Consider the following 26,563-nt stretch of genomic DNA (forward strand, 5'->3'; position numbering starts at 1 on the left):
GCCGGCGCGGAGGAATTTATCACAATTTTTTTAAAGTACCAGGATTTTACACCCTCCCGGGGTGGAACGTCCTCGCTCCCGTAAGGCAAAACCCACCCTGAAGAAAACAAAGATTGAGATATTTTTTTAAAAAAAATTAAAAATGATGGAAATTCAGACTTTATCCTCAAAAAAAAAAAACCAAAAACCAAACCAAGCCCCGGGGGTTTATCCCAGAGGCTGTCGGTGCGAAGGCTGAAGGCGGCTCCAGGATTCACAACGCTTCGGGCTTTCTTATTTCTTCATTATTTTTTTTTTTTTTCCTTTTTTTTTGGTTTCGTTTTTATACAAGGGTTTATAATACAGAGAGGAGAAGGGCGCGCGGCTTCCCCGGGCGAGAAAAAGTCGGGGGGGCGGGGGGGTGGGAGGTGAGGGGGGGGAGGAATAAAACGGCAAATAAAAAAAAAACAAACAAGAAATTCAAAGGTCGACGTTGTGCAATTCGCTGCCCCCGCTTTCCCGGCGGCAGTTGAGTCCCTGCAAATTCCCCGTGTTTCCCGAAAAAAAAAATAAAATGAAATAAAATAAAAAAAAAATAGACCAAAACCCCACCAACAGTAACAAAACCCGGATCGTCGGAAACACGTTAAAAAAAGGAGACGGGGCTGCGGGGGGGGGGGGGGGGGGGAGTGGGGGGGTTGGGAAGGCGGGGGGGGAAACAACCGAAAAAAAGAAGGCAGAAGTTGGCAGACATCCAGCATTTCCTGTGATTTTTTTTTTTTTTGGATTTTTGTTGGTTTTTTGTTGGTTTTTTTTTGTTTGTTTTTTTTTTTTTTAAAACCAAACGGGGGGAATGTGACAATTTCATGATTTAAAAAAAAAAATGCTTTTTTGTTGTTTGTCGTCCTCGTCGTTTGCGTGTGTGGGGTTTGGTTTTTTTTTTGTTGTTTTTTTTTTTGTTTTTTCTTTTTAAAATAAATACGTGAGGCTTGATCCCATCAATCCCGGCTCGGCGACGTTGCTCCCCGCGTCCTCTCTTCTTCCTCCTCCTCCTCTTCTTCCACCTCCTCCTCCTCCTCCTCCTCCTCAGGGCGCCTCGAAGCCGGCCACGCGGTACCCGCTCTGCCCCGCCAACACGCTGCCGTTCTGCCCCTGGGGGGGCTGCACCCCGTAGCTCGCCCCCAGCCACGCCGCCGAGGACTGCGTCTGGCTGCGGGGGCGGGGGGGGGGAAGAAATAAAGCACTTCGTTAGGCAAACGGAGCGGTAACGAGGGAGAATTAACGAAGAACCCCAATCCCTGCGGTGATCTTGTCCTGGTTTGGGCGACACCACGCTCATTTCTTGTCTAATATTGGGAAAACCCCCCCTTTTCCAGGACTCAAACTGGTGCCACTGTTCCCTTTCCAGCCAGCTCTGGAGGGGGGGGTTCAAGGTCTGGGTGTTTCCCAGCCCCCCACCAGGCGCGGGGACGGGACGAGGAGGAGCGAGAGCCGGGTGCCGGCCCCCCAGGATTATTTCATCCCAGGAACGGCCCCTTCCAGGGAAACGAGGGAGTTTGAGGAGTTTTCTCTCTGGGATGAGAACTCCTGGCCCCGGTGCCGGAGCCCTGAGCCCTTCCCTTCCTCCCGCGGGGGCTGTTCCCTCCCGGGGGGGGCGGGAAACAGGCTGGGAATGATCCCGGGGTATTTTATATCGGCGCGGGGATCAATATCGGCTCTTTAGCATCATTAATGTTCATTATCTAGTCTCATTCCCTTAAATCTGTTTCTGTTTTAACCCTGGGGTTTCCTTGTGTTCCCCAATTCCCCTTCCCGGGTGGGGAGGTGTCACGGGGTGAGAGAATAATCGCCTAAACCCCAATAAATTGTGGGTTCCTCAAAGCGTAACAAGGAGTCACTCCCCCGAGCTCACTTTCTTAGGGCAGAAGGGTGGAATACGCTCAGAACCAACCGAGCTGATCCCAGCTCTGAAAAGCTCCGTTATCCCTCCGTATCCTTAAAACCCCGCAGCCCGACGCTCCTCTCCCTCAGCCTTTGCCAACAGCCTCGGACACAACACTGCGCTTCAATTTGCAAGAGATGCCATCAGCAGCTTATAAACCTAACAAGGTATTTTCTTTAAAAAGCTCATTTCAGTGATTTCACCGAATCCCAGAGTGGCCGGGGTGGGAAGGGACCTCTGGAGATCCCCTCGTCCCACCCCGGCCAGAGCAGGGTCACCCAGAGCAGGTGGCACAGGGACGCCTCCAGGCGGGGTTGGGATGTCTCCAGAGACGGAGACTCCCCCACCTCTCTGGGCAGCCTGTGCCAGGGCTCTGCCACCCTCACAGCAAAGAAGTTCCTCCTCGTCTTGAGATGGAACTTCCCACGGTCAAGTTTGTGCCCGTTACCCCTTGTCCTGTCCCCGGGCACCACTGAGAAGAGCCTGGCCCCGTCCTCCTGACACCCCCCTTGAAGTATTTATCAGCGTTGATAAGATCCCCCCTCAGTCGGCTTTTTTCCAGACTGAAGAGCCCAAAATCCCTCAGCCTTTCCCCATCAGAGAGATGTTCCAGTCCCCTCATCCTCTTGGTGGCCCTTTGCTGTCCCCTCTCCAGCCGTTCCCTGTCCTTCTGGAACCGGGGAGCCCAGAACTGGACCCAGGGCTCCAGATGGGGCCTCCCCAGGGCAGGGCAGGGCAGAGTAGAGGGGGAGGATGACCTCCCTCCACCTGCTGGCCACGCTCTTCCGGATGCCCCCCAGGATGCCATTGGCCTTCTTGGCCACCAGGGCCCATCGCTGGCTCGTGGCCATCCCGTTGTCCCCCAGGTCTCTTTCCACAGAGCTGCTCTCCAGCAGGTCACCCCCAACCTGTGCTGGTGCGGGGGGTTATTCCTCCCCAGGGGCAGCACCCTGCACTCGCCCTTGTTGAATTCCATAAGGTTTCTCTCCACCCAACTCTCCACCTGTCCAGGTCTCTCTGGATGGCGGCACAGCCCTCTGGGGTGTCAGCCACCCCCCCAGCTTTATGTCACCTCTAAACCTGCCGAGGGGACGCTCCATCTCTCCATCTGGGTCGCTGATGACATATTAAACACACATTGAATGCATTAACGCCGCAGCTCCTCGGAAAAAGGTGACGAGAAGAGGCTCAGAGCAAGGAGCGCTTTGCCTCCGCCGTCATCCCACCCTGACGCCCCCGGACGAAGGGATGAGACAATTCCAGCGGGACCGAAAAACACCCAGGAAAGACCCCGTCCTGCCGGGCACCTCCATAAAAGCCCGAAAACCTACTGAATCCAAACCAGCAGCTTTTACGTTGGGGTTGTCGCCTCGCCCCCAAGGCGGGGGCGCGGAAAAAGTCCAAATACTCACTTAAATCCCTGCTGATTCCACGCTTGGCCGTACATGCCGTAGGCGGGGACCTGCCAGCCGTTGGGCACATACTGGCCGATCTGGGCGTTGCCGTACCACTGGCCCCACTGCCCGTACGCCGGCGGGTACCCGATCTGGTTCTGCAACGGCCAAAACACCCCGAGTTAAGCCCCAAAATCGCCAGAGAAAGCAGCGATTTTTGTCAACTCGCGAAAACACCCGTCTCTGAGGGGGGCGGACGAGGCTGCTGGGTAATTCCACCCTGAAACAGCCACGTGGATGGGAATTTCTCCGGAATTTTACACTCCCAAGGGATTTAAAATCTTTGCTCGTCCTTCAGAGAAACACTCTCTGATGAAATAAAGCCCTAACGCGGGTGACGGGTGCCACGCCGAGCCTCCCACCGCGTTTTACAGCCGCTCGGTGCGTTTCCGGCCGAGATTCATTAGCAGCGTCGTTAGCAGAGGAGAAGTTCTGACCTGCTGGACGGGGCTGACCATGTCCGGCGTCTCCTTGCCCCAGTAGCACTTCACCACGTGTCCTTCGATAGTCGTTCCGTTGACGGAAACGATGGCGTGCGCCGCGCTCTCGTGAGAATTAAACCTGTCGGAACAGAAGCCGTGGCCACGTCAACGACTCGCTCGGCAAGTAGCAGCCAGAATTAACCCCCAGCGAGCCCCCCACTAGCCCAGCACAGGTTTGGGGGCTCTTAGGACCACGGAGACGTTCTCCTCTTGCCCCCACAGCAGGGATCGCTTGGCTACCGACACTCATTCCTGTCGTGGCATCCTAATTCTCCCTAAACACATTGGGAAATTCCGCAGCGAGGAATCGATTTGCGATTAGTTTTTATTATCTGGAGGCTGTCAACAAAGAGATGAGGCTTCTGGAAAAGACTCGAAAACTGTGAAATTGCACCAGCGGAAGCGACGGAGATCTCTTCCGGCGAAGGGCACCGCACCGGTTCAGACCGGGAGAATGGTTTTTCCAAATCCTTGTGCCACAAGCCGGAACTCGCTCCTCACATGGGGCTGCTGTAACGCATCGCCTCCGCTTCCGCGCACACAGCTGCGCCGCCAACTTGTCCTGGCGTGGGCGACACCGCGCTCATTTCTCGTCTAATATTGGGAAAAAAACCCTTTTCCGGGACTCAAACTGGTGCCACTGTTCCATTTACAGCCAGCTCTGGAGGGGGGGGTTCAAGGTCTGGGTGTTTCCCAGCCCCCCACCAGGCACGGGGACGGGATGAGGAGGAGCGAGAGCCGGGCGCTGGCCCCCCAGGATTATTTCATCCCAGGAACGGCCCCTTCCAGGGAAACGAGGGAGTCTGAGGAGTTTTCTCTCTGGGATGAGAACTCCTGGCCCCGGTGCCGGAGCCCTGAGCCCTTCCCTTCCTCCCGCGGGGGCTGTTCCCTGCGGGGGGGAACGGGCTGGGAATGATCCCGGTGTATTTTATATCGGTGTGGGGATCAACGTTGGCTCTTTAGCGTCACTAATGTTCATTATTTAGTCTTATCCTACTAAATCTGTTTCTATTTTAACCCTGGGGTTTCCTTGTTTTCCCCAATTCCCCTTCCCGGCTGGGGAGGGGTCACGGGGTGAGAGAATAATCGCCTAAACCCCAATAAATTGTAGGTTCCGCAAACCCTAAGAGCATCCAAGCCCGGAATTCTTATTAAATTCCTCCAGACGCAAACCGCACGACAGCCTACCGTACAAAGGAGTAGCCTTTATCCGGGAAGACTCGAATTTCCATGATCTGCCCGAAGGGAGAAAAGGTCTGGCGCATGAGCTGTTCTGCAGCGGGGGAAAGAAAAAAACCAATGAGGCGACGGCGGCGTTACTGCGAGACCTTCAAGGCGAGGGGATTCGGAAGCCCCGATACCTGTGAGGCCGGAGGTAACGCCGCCGCAGTAGACGGTGCAGTTGCTGGGGCTGCTTTGATTGACCACATCGTCGTAAGAGAGTTGTTTGGCGTTTGCTTAAAGAGATTTTTACAGAGCTGTTCAGTGGACGGGGACAGACGGTACGGAGAAATTCTAATCCTGGTCGGCACGAGGTGTCGAGCACAAACTGCAGACAGTAGGTCTGATACACCTAGTTTGAAATGCTCTCTTTGACACGGTCCCGCTGGGTTATCACGAGCAAAAGATTTCAAAGCCAGGGAGCAAAGGGAAAAAGCCAGAGCGGTCCTGGCTGCCTGGAGAGAAAGCAACTTCCCACCTGAGCGTGGGAATCCCCCCCGTGGCGATAATACAGTCGCCGCAGCTACGGCAGCTGCTCAATTCAGGAGGTTTCGAACTGTCCGAGAGAGTCTTTGCCTTCAGCGCCCGCTTCTCCCTCCTCCCACAACCTCCAAGGCTTGCAGCTCGCCCTGTTCTCTTCCCTCCTTACCGGGAGGTTTGCAGAGACGCCAATAACTGAGAACCTACATTCATACGTGCTCTTTGGAGCCGGAGGTTTTCTCGTCGCCCAGTTCGTTCGGATTTGCCTTCCGCCGAGCCACTGCCCGCCCATCTGCTGAATGGCATTCTCCGCGTCCTGTCCACGAGAGAGGGAGGGGGAAAAAATAACCCCCGCCGTCGGCATCTCGTCCTTCGGCGGGAGAGCCAAGCGAAGGACATCGCCGCGCAGCCGCCCCGCCTGACATTGGCACCGTGCCACGAGAGATCCTGCTTCAAAAGAAGCGGGTTTAGGGCAACGAAGGACACCGTTAGGCCTCACTGAGCCCATCTAAGACCCTCTCGATATACACCAGATGTATCGTCACTCTGTCACGCACATCGCTCATCGGATGTCACTTCACAGAGTGGCCGGGGTGGGAAGGGACCTCTGGAGATCATCTCCTCCAACCCCCGGCCAGGGCAGGGTCACCCAGAGCAGGTGGCACAGGGACGCCTCCAGGCGGGGTTGGGATGTCTCCAGAGACGGAGACTCCCCCACCTCTCTGGGCAGCCCGTGCCAGGGCTCTGCCACCCTCACAGCAAAGAAGTTCCTCCTCGTCTTGAGATGGAACTTCCCACGGTCACGTTTGTGCCCGTTACCCCTTGTCCCGTCCCCGGGCACCACTGAGAAGAGCCTGGCCCCGTCCTCCTGACACCCACCCTTGAAGTATTGATCAGCGTTGATAAGATCCCCCCTCAGTCGGCTTTTTTCCAGACTGAAGAGCCCCAAATCCCTCAGCCTTTCCCCATCAGAGAGATGTTCCAGTCCCCTCATCCTCTTGGTGGCCCTTTGCTGTCCCCTCTCCAGCAGTTCCCTGTCCTTCTGGAACCGGGGAGCCCAGAACTGGACCCAGGGCTCCAGATGGGGCCTCCCCAGGGCAGGGCAGGGCAGAGCAGAGGGGGAGGATGACCTCCCTCCACCTGCTGGCCACGCTCTTCTGGATGCCCCCCACGATGCCATTGGCCTTCTTGGCCACCAGGGCCCATCGCTGGCTCGTGGTCATCCCGTTGTCCCCCAGGACTCTCAGGTCTCTCTCCACAGAGCTGCTCTCCAGCAGGTCACCCCCAACCTGTCCTGGTGCGGGGGGTTATTCCTCCCCAGGGGCAGCACCCTGCACTCGCCCTTGTTGAATTCCATAAGGTTTCTCCCCGCCCAACTCTCCACCTGTCCAGGCCTCTCTGGATTGCGGCACAGCCTTCCGGGGTGCCAGCCACCCCCCAGCTTTGTGTCACCTCTAAACTTGCCGAGGGGACACTCTGTCCCCTCACCCAGGTCGTTGATGACCACGCTGAACACGACCGCACGCAGCACTGACCCCTGGGCTACCTGCCACGTCCTTTACGAACGCTAAAGCACCAGCAGAGCGTTTCACCAAGCAGAGAGAAAAAGCGCAGCCGGCAGCCGGACGGAGACGGGGACCGACAACGCAACGCTCTTTCCCCGCTGAAAACCATCCTCCGCCCTTCAGGGCCGCTGGAGAGCGTGCCGCAGCTTACCCATTTATTGAAGAAGGAAACGAAGCCGTATCCTTTCGATTTGCCCGTCGCCATGTCCTTAACCACCCGCGCGTCTCTAAAAGGCAGAAAGGAGTGGCAGTTTAGCGCCTTGGAAAGCCGCCCTTCCCAAAACGACAACTCGAGTCACACGTACAGCTCATTTTCACGTTTCGCCTTTACTAAGGTCAACCGTTTTTACGGCACCAGCAAGACAAGTCAAAGCAAAAGGCTTCTTTTCGAAGCAGAACTTTACTACTGCTTTGCCAGGTAGCAGCAAAATTAAACTTAAATTGGGTAAACATGCAAATCAATAGCTGCTCTAACAAATAACGACAGTTGGCTCCCGCTTCAAAATGCTTTTTACAGACTGTTAAGACACAAAGCATGGTCAAAGCAGCTATTCAAAAGAAGGACTTAAGGCACTGACTAACATTAGCTGAACGGCTCTCTTTAACCATGCAATTTTTTTTTTTTACGCTCGCTCTTTGCCAACACATTCTACCTACGTCATTCAAAATATTAAATAGAGAAAAAAAGAAAAAAAATGAAAAAAAAAAAGATAGGAATTAAAAGGCATACGTCGCCTGTTAACCGAATTCTTTAATTTTCCCGGGTCAATTCGTTACCCCCTTTTTGGACTGTGGGCAGCTGTAAATTTTGAGAGATTGACATTTTCAGAAATTATTGAAGAAAAGAAAACACCGCAACATTCATGTCTTAAAACTACATATTACACATCATTCACAACGGCATTTGTACGACAGCAATCATTACAGGACCGATTGGAAACTCCGAGAGATATCAAAAAAAAAAAAAAGAAAAAAAGGCGAAAAAAAAAAAAAAGAAAAAGAAATGATAAAAGTAAATAAGAAAACTACAACGTTTGTCCACTGTGAACTGTAGCGTGTAGTTAGCCATGGCAATTCTGTCCATTCTTCAGAGACACTCTGCAAAATAACCAGAGCCCTATTATTTGAGATTGAGAGTTAAAAAAAGAGAACCCAGCTAACAAGAGCTAAAACCCCCGCTCGTGGAACACCGGCCTACGGCGTTTCTCAGGCAATTTGCGCACCAAGTTAGCCGAGGATCGAGACGCTCTCGCGTCCGGGCCACCCTCTCCTCCCCTCCTTCGCCCCAACACGAACAGGCATTAAAAGAACAGAAACGACGACAGAAAACCAGTCGAGAGAGTCATGCGATGGGACTTAACGGCTGCGTAAAATAAAGAGGGTTCGGGGAAAACTAGCGCGCAACGTTTAGCGTGCCGAGACTGGCGAAAAAAAGTCACGGCCAAGAGAAGGTTCGTTACGCCCGGGGTTTGTTGGGGTTTTTTTTAAGCCTTACGTTAAGGATCCTAAGCCTAATTCCGACATCCGTTAGCCCAGAGTGCTGACACCACCACCGAAGGCAAGACCTCTCCCAAAGCTCCAGCAGAAATGGGATTGCTTTTCCCTTTTCGAGCCCCCCACCGCCCCCCGCCCCCTTCCCCCTCTTTTCTTTCTTGGGTTCAATCCCAATTTGGGCCGTACGTTACAAATTGCCTGAGAAGAGCCACTTTGGGAAGCTTTAGATGGGTTCGCTCTGAAGAGTCTAGAGAGGGAGAGGGGGGAGAACTCATCTCTACTTACCCTCAACTGAAAACTTTGAAAATAAAGACTTGAGAACAAGTGAAAACATGCGTACAGCAAGCATCGAAGGAAACCACGACAAGTGTGCTTTGACAGCGATTGGAAAAAACAACCCCCCAGATGGAAAGAATTACCCCAAATCTCTTATGCGCTAATCATGCAGTAGAGTTCAACCTCGGTGCCATTAGAAAAAAAAAAAAAGCTCAGTTTAGCAGTAACAAATGTGAAACTAAAAAAAAAAAATAAAAAAAAAAAAAAAAATCCAAAAAAAAGGGGAAATATTCCATTAGCACCACATTTCCAGAAATCAGTCACTGACGAAGAACAGGTACAGTAAAGTAACTTTGTTTGACCCCTTAAGAGGCAGCAGCAGGATTTTTTCAGCTTCAATTTAAACAAGCAGCAAATCGAGGTCCCTTCGGCTTTATTTAACCCCTCGGTTTTGTCCCAAAAGAGTCATCCCGGGGCCAATTCTGAATCTGACAATACTTTGGCGGGAGGAAAAGGACCGAGTTTGGGTTTGGCCGGTCACTTTGAGCCGTTTTCCATCCGTGGGCTCTGGCAGCCGAGCGCCCCGAAAACCAGAGCTTCCCCGGCACCACCACCACCACCACCACCACCACCAGCAGCAGCAGGCAGCGACAGCTCTGCGTCCGAAAAGCTCTGCGAGAAAAAGACGGGAGGACGGGCACGGACCGACGTGTGGGTTTTATACTCCCCCCCGCCTCCCCGGCTGACTTGGTTTTTTGCTTCAGGCTCAGGAGGGGGGTGTTTTGTTTGGTTTTTTTTGGGGGGGGGTGGTTTGCTAAAGGTTGAACTGTCACCTCGCGCTGACTCAGCTGGGGGAAAACCTCTTGCGCAGCTCCCTGGCCGTCCTACCAACGCCACCGTCTACTACGGCCTCCCTTTCCCCCTCATTCCAGCGGCTGGGATCTACTCTAGCGTCCCTCGTCCCTTCCCTCCAGACCACATTTGGCCGGGGGACGAACGGACTCTCCTTTAGGAGCCCGACCCCCCGCGTTTCCTGGATGACAATTTGCAGTCGAGCGTTAACAGCTGTTCTGAAGCGAGTCACGTTCCGATCCCGGATTTGGGTGTTTTGGTTTTTTTAAACCTTATCGTTAAGAGGGAAATCAAGCTGGCATTAAGAGAGTAACACACTGGACTCTTGAGGGGGGAAAAAAAAACAAAACAACAAAAAACAAACTTACTTCAATTAAACGCTTCACTACACAACACTCCAAAGCACTCTACGTTCTCTTACATCACCATCAAGAAACTTCAATGTCCAGTACAGACAACACTACAAGGAAAATTAATGGTTTACATTCGGAGGATGGAATGAACGAACCGCTCCTTACTCTGCTCCGCCCTGAATCCACGGCCCTGCCGGCACCGGTCCCCGCCTGCCACGCGCTCGGCCGCGACGCCGGCGCAGCTCCTTGACCCGAGCCGCCCCGCGGATTCGGCCGAGCCCTTCGGGTCAGGGGCCAAAGGCTTCGAGGCCTGCGCGTGCCGCCAAGAGTCCGGAGCTAAAAAAAAAAAACACCTAAAAAGGCTCATTTTTGGGGGGAAATGGGAATTTAAAAAAAACAAACAACCAAAAACCCATTGGCTACAGGTGGCCGGCACACCACAGCTCACCAAAAAAATCTAAAGGCTGACAAGACGGGAACGTGCAAACGGAACTCGGTCACAAACTGCCCAGCGTGACGGTGAGCTGAGCGCTGCGGGGGGGGACGGGACCGCGGGGGACGGGGAGAAGCGAAACGCAAAACCCCCGGGTTTTTAGGAGTCAATTTTTACCAGCGTCGCTTTGCCAAAGGAGGCAAGGAGGATAAAACCAAAGCAAGTTGGATGCGATTTTTCTAGGAAAGCGGAACAAAACTACTAGAAAGGAATGGGGTTTCGCGTCCCCGTGCTCGACGCCCGACCGTTCGGGCTCGAGCCGCTGCGTGATCAGATGAACGTATCTTCCTGCACTGCCACGACTCATTTTTTACTTACTGAAACATAAGGCTGCCTCCATTTAGGAGAGAGAACTTTTGAGTTTACTTGCCCTAGGAAATTACTTACGATATTCTTCCAAACGGCGCAAAAGCTGCTTTTATATCTTCCGTTGTAATTTCTGGGCTGAGGTCTCCGACAAAGACATGGAAATGGTCTTTTGGGAGGGAAAACAAAAAACAAAAAAAAGAGACAAAAAAGGATCTTACCATTGGAAGATGGTGACAGGCGCGCACGCACGGCGTAGCAATCTCACAGAGCACCGATTTCCAGCTAGTATTAAATACTACGTGACAGCCGGAGTTTACTACGGAACAGAATCTACTGCTGCTCGTAGCAGATCCTTCGCTTGGCAGCGCGACGGAGTCAGTGATTTTAAGGATACTACAGCGACACACGCCGTTTACGCTTGGTACTTTACAAACTGCTTTTAAGACCGGTCGGCATTTTACCGTACGAAGTCTTAAAGCATTTACTTCACGTGCCAAGACTACGGGAACGTCTGTTCTCTCCGGACGCTAGCGCTACGCTCGGGCACGGCAGGAGACGACGAGCTATTCAAGATCTCCTCGGCTCAAACGTCTCGCCGTTGCGAGAAAGGCAGGGTAACGCTCGTCGTAGAGCGGGCCGTGTTTTGAAGCTAACCGCAATGTCACCGTAAGGGCGTGAAGAACAAAGCAAAAAAAAAACAAAACCCCCCGAAATAAAGAACCTGCACGGCAACACTTTGCTGTTAAAGAATTTTGAGGTCCCAAAAGCCAAGAGTTTTGGTTGCCCGGCCAATACGCCGCGCGAATCCAGGCGAATTCAACGTGTGTGAATCCGCGTGCAAGTCAACTGTGACTGAAGGCACCGGAACGGAAAGAGCGATCCCTTTGGTTGACAGCAGAGCCACAAAAAACCACGCAGCAAAGAGAAAGCGCGAGTCCTGCCTCTAAGGAGTTTTCCACCAAATGAAACGAGACGTCCCACGCCATCCGAGCGACGGCCAGGCTCATTTGTACTACGGCAGGCAGGAAACTCTCGACTCCACTCGGACGCTGAGGCCGTTCGGCCCCACTCGCCCGCGGGAATTCGAAGCTCGCCCAGCACAGCAGCGATCCGTGGGCTCGCCGGGAGCGACGGAACCCGATTTGGGATAAAGTCGGGATCCTGCCAAGGAGCGCAGGCTGCAGCCGCCCAGGGAGCCGACTCTTCGGCCTCGGCTGCAGGGGACAAGGGGGCTGGGGGCTTCATTTTTACAATTGCGCTCGTGACAAACGGCACCAGAACTGAAGAGTGGACGCTAGCTCGCTCTTTGGTGCCAGGGGGAAACGAAAGGGAAGTCTTTGCGTAAAAAAGTAAGTTCATCAAATTCACAAAAATAACTTCACGAAACCCCCATACGGAGCTTCAGGCGGTTAGCGAATACGCTCCAGAGATTTCATTTTATGTTGAAGAAGATACAATTACCTTGCGCACGCTGTGTGTTGACAGCGATACTACCTGATGACAAAGGCTACATTTGTTCTTACGTTTATTAACACAAACACATGAAATAATATCTTAGGACTACGATCAAGACGTTACCGCATACGACCGTACGATGCTTACTGCTGACGTTTAAAAACGAGTTGTACAAATTGAACCCCGTACTCAAAGCGTAAGCGACACTTACTGCTGGTGTCTTTCTTCTGGCTGCTGGGGGTCGTCGCCCAGTTCACTTTGACCTCCTGCAAAGGCGAGTCGCTCACGTTAGAACAAGCAAATCCCACCTCGGATCCCTCCAGCGCTTATTTCTGACCCTACAGGGGCACCGGTCTGGGGTGAAAGCTCAGGTTTAAGACACGCGCCTCGGGAGAGGGTTCGCTCTTCCAAACTGTGTTCCACTGGTTAAGAGCAAAGACGGGAAGCAGCTAAAATCCCAGAGTGGCCGGGGTGGGAAGGCACCTCTGGAGATCACCCCGTCCAGCCCCCGGCCAGAGCAGGGTCACCCAGAGCAGGTGGCACAGGGACGCCTCCAGGCGGGGTTGGGATGTCTCCAGAGACGGAGACTCCCCCACCTCTCTGGGCAGCCTGTGCCAGGGCTCTGCCACCCTCACAGCACAGAAGTTCCTCCTCGTCTTGAGATGGAACTTCCCACGGTCACGTTTGTGCCCGTTACCCCTTGTCCTGTCCCCGGGCACCACTGAGAAGAGCCTGGCCCCGTCCTCCTGACACCCACCCTTGAAGTATTGATCAGCGTTGATAAGATCCCCTCTCAGTCGGCTTTTTTCCAGACTGAAGAGCCCCAATTCCCTCAGCCTTTCCCCATCAGAGAGATGTTCCAGTCCCCTCATCCTCTTGGTGGCCCTTTGCTGTCCCCTCTCCAGCAGTTCCCTGTCCTGCAACCGGGGAGCCCAGAACTGGACACAACTGGTTCCAGACTGGTCTGGGAGTTTGGGTCGACTGGACGGGTTTTTCTGCAGGGTTGGGGAGAGAGGGATGTTGTCCCGATAGGGTCGGCAGAGGTAAAACACTCATTATTGCCGACGTCTCCGAACCCTCACAGTTCTACATCCCCACCTCCCGCCCTCGGCATCCTTCCTACAACAGCTTTTCTTCTCAGCCGTGTGACGCTGAGGCCTCTGTCCAAAGGCAGTGCCTAACATTTGCAGCGGATCCGCTCGGTCTCAAGCGCTATTTCACCCGCGTGATCTGAGCGAGCCTGATTTTCAACTCCAACTCACCCTGGAGACACGACAGCTTACCTTACCCATTATCTTCCGGCCGTTCATAGCAGCCAGCGCTGCAGCCGCGTGCCGGTGCTCGTAGAACTCCACAAAACAGTACGGATCGTTTCCAGCTGTCTGAGAAAAGAAACAAACAGGATTGCTGAGACAAACCTCTCCGAACTGTACCCTCGCTTTTCTGCTCGGCTCTATTTGTTACACCTAAACGTCTCAAAACGTGCAGGCTTTTTTACTCTATGCTGCAACTACGCACTAACGCAGCTCCAGGAGGCTTCAGTTCTGCTTTAAAACGGTAAAAATACAACAAAGAACTTTTCAAGTCTCATCTACAGCACCCACGTGTATCGAGCTGTTCGCTCCCTCTGACAAATCCACCCATCCTTAAATTTAATGCTGGATACAAGGCAGAAATGATGCCCCCCGTCCACGACCGCGATCTCCAGCCCTGCTGCACCCCTACGACGCGGTCGTGCCGTATTCCCAGCGGGAATTCCGCAACACCCGAGTACGGCCCAAACGGGAAACACGAAAATCCCTCGGCGAAAGGCTCTTACATCCATTATCATTTTGCAGTTTTTGCATGGTCCGATCTGGCTGAACAGCTGGAGGATCAGAGCTTCCGTCACGTCTCTTGACAGGTTCCCCACGTACCTGCGGGATCAAACACGCTGTCAGAAGCCATCCTGACGCTCCCGCCTGCTCGTCGGTAACCGAGCAAGCACGGCCCAAAGTTGTTCCCCCAACACCCAACCCACCATTTCCCCAGCTGCCCGAGTAGCTCAACCCGGCCTTCAGCACGTGCATTACACAATATTTAGTCAGTTCCTTTTAAAAAAGAAAAACAGCCCCGGGCGAACGTGCTCCCGTCCTCCTCCACGCGAAAGGATGAGGCTCCTCAGGCGCAAACAGAACCCAGGCCCCTGCTCCCGTTTGGGGTTTTGGCATTCTCAGCCACGAAGCCCGTCCTTCACCCGCCGGTGTGGGGTGGTTTTGTTGTTGTTATTAAGCACAAGTCATGGGATTTTTAAAAAAAGCGCAGAGAGAAACCTCAGCTCCAAAGGCGGGGCAGCGCCTTCCCGCAACGGAACGTTACGTGGCAAACCGCGGCCGCATCGCGCCGCCGAAACCACCTCAATCAATCAGCAAATGCGCCCCGTCGGGGGGCAAGAGTGGCAAAGGTGGCGTAAGAAAACAACACGGCAGCGAAACCAGGGACTCCTCGCGTCCCTTCTGTTGACACAAGGCTGCGAACGGCCCTCCCGACGAGACGGACACGCTCCAATATTTGCTTTAGCAGAGGAGAGAATGGCGGAAACAAACACGCAGCCTCTGTTTTTCGGTCAGAAATGACCCGGCGAGCTCTGTATTAATAGTTTGGACAACTATTTTAGGTAGGACTCAGGATTGTGCTCCTTTTTTAAAATCCATACACGCTTCGCCAGAATCACATCGTCACCGGCATCCTCTCACTCGACAAAAAAACTCCCGACGAGGTGTCCTTAAACAGAGAAGGGTTTAGTGCACTTCCATTAAAACAATTAATTTTTTGGCTCGATAACAGCAGGCCATTCCACCCCGCATCAAGTTCAACTGAGAGTTCGAACTGGCAACGCTTCTTTTTCTCTCTCTTTTTTTTTTTTTTTTTTTTTTTTTTAAGAATTATCGTTATTTGGATAATGAATAAGCCAAGGCACTAAAGCGAGGAGACTCTCACCTTCCAGGTCTAAGTTTATTCACGGTTTATTTGTAACTGATACACGGGGTGCCCAGACCCCGACCTTTGAACTCCCCCTGGATTTTCCACCCCCCCGCTAATCAGATGGCAATCTCCCCAAGCATTCCCTACCTTAACGCTGGATTTCGCTGGGAAAAGCGGGCAAGCGATCTCTGACAGCCCCATGAACCTCTGCCTGGCCAGATGTTTTACAACGCGTCCTCGAAGGATCAATCGCACACACATATATACAGGGAGAGCATGTGTAATCGCATACACGACGTTGAGCTACTCGCTTCCGCGCAAAGGCAAACCCGAATCTCGGCTGCACGGACACGGCCAGGGCAGCCCTTAGCATCCGCGCAAGCAGTTAACGACGTGCGGAACGAGAGCGTTCTGCGAAATGCTAAAAACGGGAAGAGGGGGAGCACCGTAAAGCACAGCGCTCGCTCCGAAAAACAGCTTAACAGCGTCCAAATTCAGCAGCGGGCAATTTGTCAGCGTAACCTCGTTGCCCGTCGCCGCCTACATCTGCAGCCAGCGAGGCCGGAGAGGTTTGGCCAATCCACCAGTTGACAAACTACAACCAAGTCCTGCGATACTCCCAAGCCTGCCGAGACGGATGGGAAAAACACAGCACCGTAAACCCCCCCGCCAAGCACCAATCCCCGCGTTTCTTCTCCCCGCTGTACTCTCTCCCTGCCAGGCTGGAGCTGTTTGACCACCCCAACCTCTCCACGGAGCCCTGTCTCCACGGAGCCGGCACGGGGGCCGGGGCCGGCACTCCCGGACCTTGTCCTGCACCACTTACACAAGAAACAACCAGTGCCGAGGTGACCCGGCCAGGCAGGGACAGCAAAAGCGGCAGGAGGAGGCAGTCCTGTCGTCTCCTGCACCCTTCCCTCTCTTTCCTGCTAATTGGATTCTCATTAACGAGTCGGTCAGTGCTTCTTTGCAGACGAAGGACTACACTACCGAAGGCAAACGACGCCAACACCTCTGTTTATTCGCTGCACGTTGCTCAGCACGCGGCTTCTTGAAAAGTAACACCGAACTATCGAGCATCGGCACTTCTGCAAGGTTTTAGACACACAAAGTTAAATCCAAAGTCCACGTATTCCGCAAGCATCGGCATACGCATAAGAAAAATAGAAACAAGAGATCTTTGTAAAGTGCAAAAAACACTGTCTGCCTTGTAACCGCTCTTCAGATTTATAATCTCTGCCCTTGAAGAGCGGCTTTCAAGGAAGGCAACTGGCCACGGGAAACTGAGCTGCCTGTCCAGGAAATCATTTACGTCAGGAACGCAGCTCCCAACGCGCCTCCAAAGGCTCCAACGACCCCCACTTCTAAAAAACAGCTCGGGCGGAAACTGCAAAACCGAGAAGTCGCTCCCAACATCACCTGGAATCTGTGGAAAGAAAACCAACTGAAACGTGAACTAAAGAACGAGGCACGTGGGGTGGAGGCCGCTTTGGTGGCCCCTGACGCCGCGGCAAGACAGCGCAGCCGAGGGGAGGGAGCACCGTCAGCCCCATCCAGAGGGGGTATCCGCAGAAGGGGATTTCTACAGAAATCACAGAATCATAGGGTGGGAAGGGACCTCTGGAGATCATCTCCTCCAAGCCCCGGCCAGAGCAGGGTCACCCAGAGCAGGTGGCACAGGGACGCCTCCAGGCGGGGTTGGGATGTCTCCAGAGACGGAGACTCCCCCACCTCTCTGGGCAGCCTGTGCCAGGGCTCTGCCACCCTCACAGCAAAGAAGTTCCTCCTCGTCTTGAGATGGAACTTCCCACGGTCAAGTTTGTGCCCGTTACCCCTTGTCCTGTCCCCGGGCACCACTGAGAAGAGCCTGGCCCCGTCCTCCTGACACCCCCCCTTGAAGTATTTATCAGCGTTGATAAGATCCCCCCTCAGTCGTCTTTTTTCCAGCCTGAAGAGCCCCAAATCCCTCAGCCTTTCCCCATCAGAGACCCAAATATCCTCACGCCACCCGATATTTAACACGCACTTCAGACCCCAGCCAGAAAGAGCTGACTCCGAGCTGCTTTTTTCTTCCCTCAAGCCGCTCGTTCTAAACTCCCGCCTGTGAAATTCAGCGCGTCCCAATCCTCCCTCTGACTTTTGAGAAAGGCGCTCGGGAGCGATCCGGAGAAATACGGTTGCTCAAGGCTCGGAAAAACCCGGCCGCGTTCGTGCAACGAGCCGCACGTGCTCGAGGCCAGGTAATTCGTGCCCTGGAGCACACGCACCACCACCACCACCACCACCCCCCGTCTGCTGCCCAGACCACTAGCCTCCAGACAACAATTTCACTGGGACGGGGGCAAAAACATTTTTTTTTTTTTCTAAACAAACAACGCAGGAATACGCCAAGAGGGCTGACCCGTGTTTGCAGACGCCAAGAATAGTTCCAAAAATGCACGTCCGAGAAAAGACAAGGGGATCGTATGCACAGGGAGGCAGAGTGTTTACCACTAAAGAAAGCCTGGCCCGGAGGAGCTGGCGAAAGTCACGCCAAAAGTCTTGTTTTCCTGCACTCGGGCAACTCATTTCTCAGCCCTGGGGGTAGGCGCAGCCACCGTCCCAGGGCAAAACTTTCCCCCCTCGCCTTGGAAAGTTTCCCCCTCGTATCTTCCCGCGCCGAAAACGAGCGATGAAAGCTTCCGCAGAGGAGAAAAAAAGAGAGACGGGAGCCTGCCGTTATCCCTCATCTAAACCAGGGGAAAAAGCCCACTCCTGGAGAGAAGGACGCGAACAGGACGGGCGCGGGAGGCTCTTTCAAACACGAGCCGGCCGCAGGAGCGACGGCCGAAAAGTCCGAAAGCCTCTTGACAGCGGCGGGTGTCAGCGGCCCAACACCGCCAGGAAGGCGGCTTGTCATTAAAAGCACCCCACTGATGATTTTCACAAGGCCAGGAGCTGCCCTACAGCTACGATGAGTTCCCGGGGTTGGGGCGGGGGGGGAAAGACCAGGCTCGCGGCGTGCTTTAAACACTTGGACAAGCGCCGATTTCAGGGGCAACCCCCCCCGTTTATTTCCATCAAGTTGTTGAACGTGGCAGCGGGGATCCGGCTGTTTGCCCAGGGCAGCCCCCCCCCCCTACCCCCGCCCCCCCCCGGGGGCTAATATAACCCAGAAACGGCAAAATTCAGCCAAAAACGTACATGGAGAAAGTACCGGGTGGGGGTGTACATCTCCCCAGCCCCTCCAAATGTGAGGCGGAGAGGGATAAAGGCCGGGGGTGAGGGGAGGAAGCCGGCGAACAGCTCTGGGAAGCGAGGGACGGGACACGAATGGCGGGGCAGGGGCGGAGGGGCCGGGGCCGGCCCCGGTCGGGGGCTCTACCGGGGCCGGCCCGCCCTGAGGGGAGCCGGGTGCCCGGCGGCGGCGGGGAGCCGTCCCCCCTGGGCACTGAAGGCGGCTGAGGGGCCGTTGCCCGTCGCGGAGGGCCCGATCGCGCCGCCCGGGCCTGAGGGGCCGATGCGTGAGGGGAGCCCGGGCCGCCCCTCCCCGCGGAGCCGGGAACAATAGGCGGTGTCGCCCCCTCCCCACTCACAGGGTCTTGGGCATTTCATCCTCCATGGTTGCCGCCGCCGCCCACCGACCCAGCCCCGGCTGCTTCAGGCCGAACCAGCCGGCCCCCGCCGACCCCGTCAGCGCCCGGGCAGCCCGAGCGGCGCCGGCCCCGCCGAGCCCCAGCGGCGGACAATGAGCCCGGCGTTCCTCGCAAGATGGCGGCCGGCGGGCGAAGGGGCCCGGCCGCCCGGCAGGGGGCGGTAACGCGCATGCGCCGCGGGGAAGCGGGAAGGGGGGGGTGGGGGGAGGGGGAGGACTGCGCATGCGCCTCGCCACGGCCCGGGAACCGCCGAGGCTTCGTCCGGTGAGTCCCGGGAGCGGGGCGGGAAAAGAATAGAAATAAGAATGAAAAAATAATAATAAAAAAATTAAAATAATAATAAAAAAACTAAAAATAACAAAAAATACAAAATAAAAACCAGAAATGATAGCAATAAAAATATAGAAAATAAAAAATAAAAACTATAGAAATAAAATATAGAAATTAAAAAAATAAAAAGTAAAAACTATAGAAATAAAATATAGAAATAAAAAATAAAAAATGATGTAAATAAAAATATAAATATAAATATATTGAAATAAAAAATAAAAAATAAATAAAAATAAAAAATAAATAAAAAGAAAAACAAAAACAAAAACAAAAAATAAATATAAAAAAAAGAATTAAAAAGGGCTCTAAAACGGAGGTGCGCCGCCCGGGAATCGAACCCGGGTCGCAAGAATGGGAATCTTGCATGATACCACTACACCAGCGGCGCTGTTGGTTTTGGTTTTGCCGCCCGCCGCTATGGCCCTGCCCCGGCCCGGCTCCCTCCGGCCTCCGTATCGACGGGAAGCAGCCGCCGGCACGGCCCCGCCCGCCCCGCCGCTGCCGCCGCTGCCGCCGCCGCCATGCCGGCCCTCCGCCTCCTCCTGCTCCTCGCCGCGCTCTGCCCCGCCGTCCCGGGCCGCCGGGCGCGGCGCGATGGCCCCGCCAGGATCGGTATGGCGTGGGGTGGGGGCCTGTGAAGAAGTGGGGTGGGGTTGTGAATGGAGGGGGGTCTGTCTGTGTCAATGGGAGAGTGTCGGGGGGGGCTGCGTGGGTGTGTGTGTGTGTGTGTGTGTGGTGTCTGGGGAGGGGTTGTGTGAATGGGAGAGTGTCTGGGGGGGCTGTGTGTGGGTGGGTGTCTGTGTGAATGGGAGGGGGGCTGTGTCAATGGGAGGGGGGCGGTCTGTGTGAATGGGAGGGGGTGAGGGGGGGTCTGTGTGAATGGGACGGGGGCTGTGTGAATGGGAGGGGGGCGGTCTTTGTGAATGGGAGGGGTTGTCGGGGGTGTGTGTCTGTGTGAATGGGAGGGGGTGAGGGGGGTGTCTGGGGGGGGGGCTGTGACGGGGGGGTGTCTGCGTGAATGAGAGGGTGTTTGGGGGGGACTGGGGAGGGGGCTGTATGAATGGGAGGGGGGCTGTGTGGGGGGCCTGTGGGAACGGGAGAGTGTCTGGGGGGGGCCTGTATGAATGGGGGGGGCCTGTATGAATGGGGGGGGGGCTGTATGAATGGGGGGGGGGCTGTATGAATGGGGGGGGGCTGTGACGGACGGGGGGCTGTCTGTGTGAATGGGAGGGGGTGGGGGGGGTGTCTGGGGGAGGGGGGACTGTGTGAATGGGAGGGGGTGTGGGGGGGTGTCTGTGAAGGGGGGGAGCTAGGGGGGTGTCTGGGGGGGGCAGGATGTGGGGGGGGGGCTGGGTGAATGGGAGGGTGTCTGGGGGGGGCTGTGTGTGGGGTGGCTGGGAGGGAGGGGGGGGGTTCTGTGAGGGGAGGGGGTGTCTGTGAAGGCGGGGGGGTGTCTCTGATGGAGGGTTACCGTTCCCCAGCCGTGGTGGGGGGCGGGCTGGGGGGGGCGGCGGCCGCCTATTTCCTGCGGCAGAAGTTCGGGAGGAGCGTGCGGCTGGAGGTGGTGGAGAAGGCGGCGGTGGGGGGGCGGCTGGCCACGCTGGAGGTGGAGGGGGCCGGCTACGAGGCGGGGGGGTCCGTCCTCCACCCCCTCAACCTGCACATGAAACACTTCGTCAAGGAACTGGGTGAGTGGGGAACCACCCCCCACCCCCCCCCCGGCCCCAAAATCACACACGCAACCCCTGCCATCCCCCCACCCCGTACAAAAAAAAAAAAAAAAAAAAAAAAAAAATCACACACACACCCCCGGCATCCCCCCCCCATCCCCAAAATCACACACACAACCTCCGCCATCCTGCCCCCCCCACCCCGTACAAAAAAATCACACACAGACTCCTCTCCGACCCCCAAAGGAATCCCTACCCCCAAAATCACACACCCCCCCCCCCCCCAAAATCATCCAACTCTCCCCCCCCCCCCCCCCACGGGATGCTCTGGCTCCAGCTCTCTGGCTCTGGGTGAGGGGGGGGGGGATGATGGACATCCCCAGCAAGAACCCCAAGCTGTCCCCCTTCCTCCCCCGATATTCCCCCCCCATATTCTCCCCCAATATCCTCCCCCCATCAAAAACAAGCCTTGATTGCCCCCCTTCCGCCCCCCATATCCCCCCCAGCACCCCCCCCACATCCTTCCCCGACATCCCCCCCGATATCGCTCCCCCTCCAATATCCTCCCCCATCGAGAACAAGCCATTTTGCCCCATTTTCGCCCCCCTTCCTCTCCCCATATCCCCCCAACACCCCCCCACATCCTTCCCTGACATCCCCCACCAATACCGCCCCCCCCAATATCCTCCCGCATATCCTCCCCCGATATCCTCCCCCCATCAAAAGCAAGCCTTGATTGCTCCCCTTTTGCCCCCCTTCCTCCCCCCATATCCCCCCAGTGCCCCCCCCCACATCCTCCCCCAACATCTCCCCCCCAATATTGCCCCCCTCCAATATCCTTCCCCAATATCCCCTTCCCCAATATCCCCCCCCCCTCAATATCCCCCCCATCCTTCCCCAATATCCCCCCTATACCCTTCCCCAGTCCCCCCCCTGCAGTACCCCAACCCCCTGGGGAAAAGGAGACTCCCGTCCCGATGGAAACGGGACCCCCCCCCGCACACACCCCCACCCCCCCCCCGCCCCCCCCCGCCATGGGAGCTGCGTTAATCCCATCATAAGGGTCCAGAAGTCGCCGTCAATAACGCCCTGGCTCCCGCCCAAGAGCTCATGTCCTGCGGTTCCCACCTTTAATTGCTCGCCCTTATCAACGCCCTTATCGAACTCCAGCTATCATATAGTTTAGCTCCACAAAAGCTCTACTTTTCCTTAAATTACCTTTTTTTTTTTTTTTTTTTCTTTTTCGCCCCCCCCTCTCCCTGGTTGCTGGAGGCCTGGCGGCGGCCCCGGCGCAGGGCGGCCTGGCGGGCATCTATAACGGGGAAGAGCTGGTGTTCGAAGAGAGCGGCTGGTACCTCCTCAACCTCCTCAAGCTCCTCTGGCGCTACGGCCTCAACCCCCTGCGCATGGCCATGTGGGTGGAAGACGTCCTGGAGAAGTTCATGCGGTACGTACGGCGGGACGGGGGGGAGGGAAAAAGAAGAGAAAAAAAAAAGAAAAAAAAAAAATCAGTGAAATCATCTCCTTGAGAAAGGAGTCCCTGGTTGTGTCCGTCTCCCCCTCCCCCGCCTACCCCCGATTTTTTTCCGAAGGGAAAAGATTGAGATAAGCGCCGTCATCTTCAGACGGGTACCGCCGTCGCAGTGGTGGAAACGCGCGTTAGATGTGGGACGTCATCAAATTGTTTAGGGTGGGAAAGAGCTTTCAGATGAGGAGGGGGGCCTACGGGAAAGCTGGGGAGGGACTCTGGAGCAGGGAGGGGAGCCATGGGACGAGGGGGAAGGGTTTTAAACCAAAAGAGGGGAGATTGGGATGAGATATTGGGAAGAAATTGTTTGCTGTGAGGGGGGTGAGCCCCTGGCCCAGGTTGCCCAGAGAAGCTGTGGCTGCCCCATCCCTGGAGGGGTTCAAGGCCAGGTTGGCCGGGGCTTGGAGCAACCTGGGCTGGTGGGAGGTGTCCCTGCCCAGGGCAGGGGGTGGCACTGGGTGGACTTTAAGGTCCCTTCCAACACAAACCATTCCATGATCATCGAGCCAAACCATCACCCCAGCACCGCCCAAACCCCCACTACCCCACGTCCCTCAGCACCGCGTCTGCCCAGCTTTTAAGTCCCTCCAGGGATGGCGACTCCACCACTGCCCTGGGCAGCCTCTTCCAATGCTTGACAACCCTTTCCAGGAAGAAATTTTCCCCAATATCCATCCTAAACGTCTCCTCCTGCAACTCGAGGCCGTTTCCTCTTGTCCCACCGCCTGTTCCTTGGGAGAAGAGACCGACCCCCCCTGGCTACCCCCTCCTTTCAGGGAGCTGTGGAGAGCGAGAAGGTCTCCCCTCAGCCTCCTCTTCTCCAGGCTGAACACCCCCAGCTCCCTCAGCCGCTCCTCACTGGACTCGTGCTCCAGAGCTCTCACCAGCTCCGTTGCCCTTCTCTGGACACGCTCCAGCCCCTCGAGGTCCTTCTTGGAGCGAGGGGCCCCAAAATGAACACACTATTCGAGGTGGGGCCTCACCGGTGCCGCGTACGGGGGGACCATCACTGCCCCAGGCTTGCTGGCCACACCGTCCCTGATACAGGCCATCGGTTTGGCAGCGGTGCTAAAGGGAATTTGGTTCGTAACCCTGCACAAAGTGCTTTCGTTAGGAAAGAACGCTAAATGAATAACGAAGCTCCAGATTTCCTCAGTCAAGTACCACTCGGCCGGAAGGACCAGCCCCGCTGCTCCCAGACAGGGCTCCGGGGAGCCCCGCGCGCTGCGAGACCCTCCGTCCCTTCCGAGGGCGACAGAGATAATTAACAGGAGACGAACGCTAATTTCTCGTCTCCGTGTTAAAGGATCTATCGCTACCAGACGCATGACTACGCCTTCAGCAGTAACGAGCGCCTGCTTCACGCCCTGGGAGGGACCGACTTCACCCGCATGCTCAACCAAACCATCGACGAGGCCATGCAGAGAGCCGGCTTCTCCCAGAAATTCATCAACGAGGTGGTTTGTCCGGCCATGAGAGTCAATTACGGGCAAGGGGTCAACATCAACAGCTTCGTAGGTGAGCGTTTTCTCCGTGAACCTCCCCATTCCCCCCACCCCCCAAATTCTCCGCTTTCCCTGAAAATGCTCCCCTGCGGAACGACGCCGGACGAGCCGCTCTGATAACGGCGGTTTCCTCGTAGGTGCTGTTTCCCTGGCAGGGGTGGAATCAGGTCTTTGGTCGGTAAAAGGGGGGAACAAACTCGTCTGCACCGGCCTTCTCTACGCCGCCAAAGCCGACGTCATCCCTGGCACGGTTTTGTCGATCGAGCCCAAAACCAGACCCGGCCCCGCGGGTGAGTTGGGGGTTTCGCTTTCCCTCGGGTGGGGAGGGCAAAGGGTGCGTTCCGGCGTCCTGCTCGTCCGACGGCGGGCTCCGTCACCGCTCGGCAGAGATCCCGCCGTCGTTTGAGATGAAAACGGGGCCGCGCTCAAAGCCCCCGGTCGCAGCCCTCCCGCCGATAAGCTGCGACCAGTTTCTAAAGCTACTTCAGCTGGCGGTAATTCGCCAAAACAGCTATTTTCGAAGCTTGGCGTTTCTCCGCGGGACAAAGGGGATTCCCTCCAGCCACGGAGGGGGATAACCGAGCTCTCCTCCCGCTCTTCTCCCCCCAGGGGACCCGGTGAAGCTCTACCACGTCACCTACAACACCACGTCGGGGCTGACAGGGGAGACCTACGACATCGTCCTCATCGCGGCTCCGCTGGGCCGCCAAATGGCCAACATCGCCTTCAAAAACTTCCACCCTCCCATCCCGGACTTCCCCAATCCCTACCACCAGACCGTCGCCACCTTCGTCCACGGCCGATTAAACGCCTCTTTCTTCGGTTACCGGGACCCGTCCGCTTTTCACCTGGGCGCTATTTTCACCACGGAGAACCCCAAACTCTTCATCAACAGCCTGGGGGTGGTGTCTCCGGTGGAAGGCGGCGGCGCCGACGGCACGTCGCCCTCGCCGTCGGCCGTCTGGAAGGTGTTTTCGAAGGAGGTGCTGACCAAAGAGCAGCTGGATTTGCTTTTCTCCTCCTACGACTCCGTCAAAGCGAAGAAGTGGTTGGCGTACCCCCGCTACAGCCCCCCGGAGAAATGTCCTCCCGTCGTCCTCCACGACAACCTCTACTACCTGAACGGGCTGGAGCGAGCCGCCAGCGCCATGGAGATGAGCGCCATCGCCGCCAAGAACGCCGCCCTGCTCGCCTACCACCGCTGGCACGGCAACGCCGACAGCATCGACCAGGAGGATTTGCACGAGAAGCTGAAAACCGAGCTCTGAGCTCGGCGGAGAGCGCCGTAATTAAAGCTAACGAACGAGGAACCGTTTCGCCCCCCACAAGGGGACACCCAGCCGAGGAAGCTTTCCCAAGCGAGCTGGGCCTTCCTCGAGCAAACTCTTCCGTCAAATTCCTCCACCTGTCCCTAATCGGAGATTAAAAATGATATTTTAAATGCTGTATTGACGCCCTCCGGGGTCGGGACTCTGCCAAACTCAGGATCCGCGTCACTGTGATTAACCCCTGCGCATCGCCTTCCCTCACTGGGCGCGTCTCAGGCAAGGGGCGGGGGGGAAAAAAAAAAGAAAAAAATCAATTTATTGATTGTAAATCTCTGCCTTAGCCCTTTTCCATAGGATTTATCGAGTAGTTATTCCTCAGTGTGGGATCGGTGCCGTGGAAATCGGGGCTGCCGCCTTAATTTGCTTCCAGAATGAGTACTGGAGTTTACGGTTTGGGTGGAACTGGGTGCACTGGAGTTGCCAAAACGGGTGGTAAATAAGCAAAACCACTGCTAGAAACACTAATAATTTAAACGCCCTGACCCCACAGCGGGGCAGCCCCTAGTTTTGGGTAGGGAAAAATCCCTTTTCAGGAAAATACTGTGTCCCTTGACTGTATCTAATGCCGCTGCAATACCTCAACCCTGTCCGAAGATAAAAATTAAGGTTTAATAATAATAAAATTAACACAGTGGTTGGAAAATAAGCTGGTGGACGATGGTGTTATTTGCAGCCGGGGCCCAACCCTCCCGCTGGGCTTGTGTCCAGCCGCGGCCTCGCTGCGCCACAACAGCAAGAAAAGCTAAAAAAAAAAAAAACAAACCAAAAAACCCAAAAAGAGGTGTTATTGTACTTAGAATCTGCGTTATCCTCGCAGAAAATCCAAAAAGCTCCGGATTTGTGCTCCCCGGCGGCTGACCGAGGCTTGGCACTGCTGCAGGCATCGCTCGCAGGGAGCGATAATCACATTTTCTTAAAAAAAAAAAACAAAAACACCCAACGTTTTAAGCTCTGTCCCAAAACTCGCTTTTTCCCGGTTTTGGGATCCTTACCGGTGCCTCTTTAGATGAAAAACCCGGTGACAAACGCGACCATCCCCGTCAATAAGGGAGTTTGCCTCAAAAAAAGCGAACCGAAACGGCCAATTTCTACCAAGCTCCCGCTTTGGAGGAAAATCCCAAAGCCTCATCCAGCCTGTCCAGCCCCCCGCACGCTTTCCCGCACCAGATGCGGAAATAAGAGTTAAAAAAAAAAATAAAATCATTATTTCCTAAAAAAATTCCTCATTTCAGGCAGCCCAGCTGGGCA

General features: G+C 55.4%; 2 protein-coding genes and 1 non-coding gene across 11 annotated transcripts; 1 reads left to right on the forward strand and 2 right to left on the reverse strand.

Moving 5' to 3' along the window:
• Positions 1–732: 732 nt before the first annotated feature.
• On the reverse strand, positions 733–19,945 carry LOC141733301 (cytotoxic granule associated RNA binding protein TIA1). Of its 9 annotated transcripts, none has more exons than XR_012584261.1 (12): positions 18,895–19,945; positions 14,175–14,271; positions 13,639–13,737; positions 12,567–12,621; positions 10,979–11,066; positions 7,275–7,350; positions 5,766–5,874; positions 5,219–5,430; positions 5,046–5,130; positions 3,813–3,936; positions 3,334–3,473; positions 733–1,189 (listed from the first exon to the last, which is right to left on the reverse strand). XR_012584261.1 is itself a non-coding variant. In XM_074563493.1 (12 exons), the coding sequence occupies exons 1-12, from the start codon at positions 19,176–19,178 to the stop codon at positions 1,066–1,068; spliced, it is 1,377 nt and encodes a 458-aa protein (XP_074419594.1). In that variant the 5' UTR covers positions 19,179–19,795; the 3' UTR covers positions 733–1,065. The 9 variants fall into 9 exon arrangements, 8 of the variants coding, with proteins under 8 accessions (XP_074419594.1, XP_074419599.1, XP_074419597.1 ...); XM_074563493.1 differs by having other exon boundaries at positions 5,219–5,314; positions 18,895–19,795; XM_074563498.1 differs by having other exon boundaries at positions 5,219–5,314; positions 13,644–13,737; positions 18,895–19,094.
• TRNAG-CCC (transfer RNA glycine (anticodon CCC)) lies at positions 19,602–19,672 on the reverse strand. Its single transcript has one exon. It is a non-coding gene; the product is annotated as a tRNA-Gly (tRNA).
• Positions 19,662–25,961, forward strand: PCYOX1 (prenylcysteine oxidase 1). The gene is made up of 6 exons (XM_074563492.1): positions 19,662–19,896; positions 20,766–20,972; positions 22,227–22,401; positions 23,789–24,000; positions 24,125–24,277; positions 24,597–25,961. The coding sequence occupies exons 1-6, from the start codon at positions 19,806–19,808 to the stop codon at positions 25,253–25,255; spliced, it is 1,497 nt and encodes a 498-aa protein (XP_074419593.1). The 5' UTR covers positions 19,662–19,805; the 3' UTR covers positions 25,256–25,961.
• The last annotated feature ends 602 nt before the right edge of the window (positions 25,962–26,563 follow it).

Source organism: Larus michahellis, chromosome 20 (assembly GCF_964199755.1).
Source record: "Larus michahellis chromosome 20, bLarMic1.1, whole genome shotgun sequence".
Classification (NCBI taxonomy): Eukaryota; Metazoa; Chordata; class Aves; order Charadriiformes; family Laridae; genus Larus; species Larus michahellis.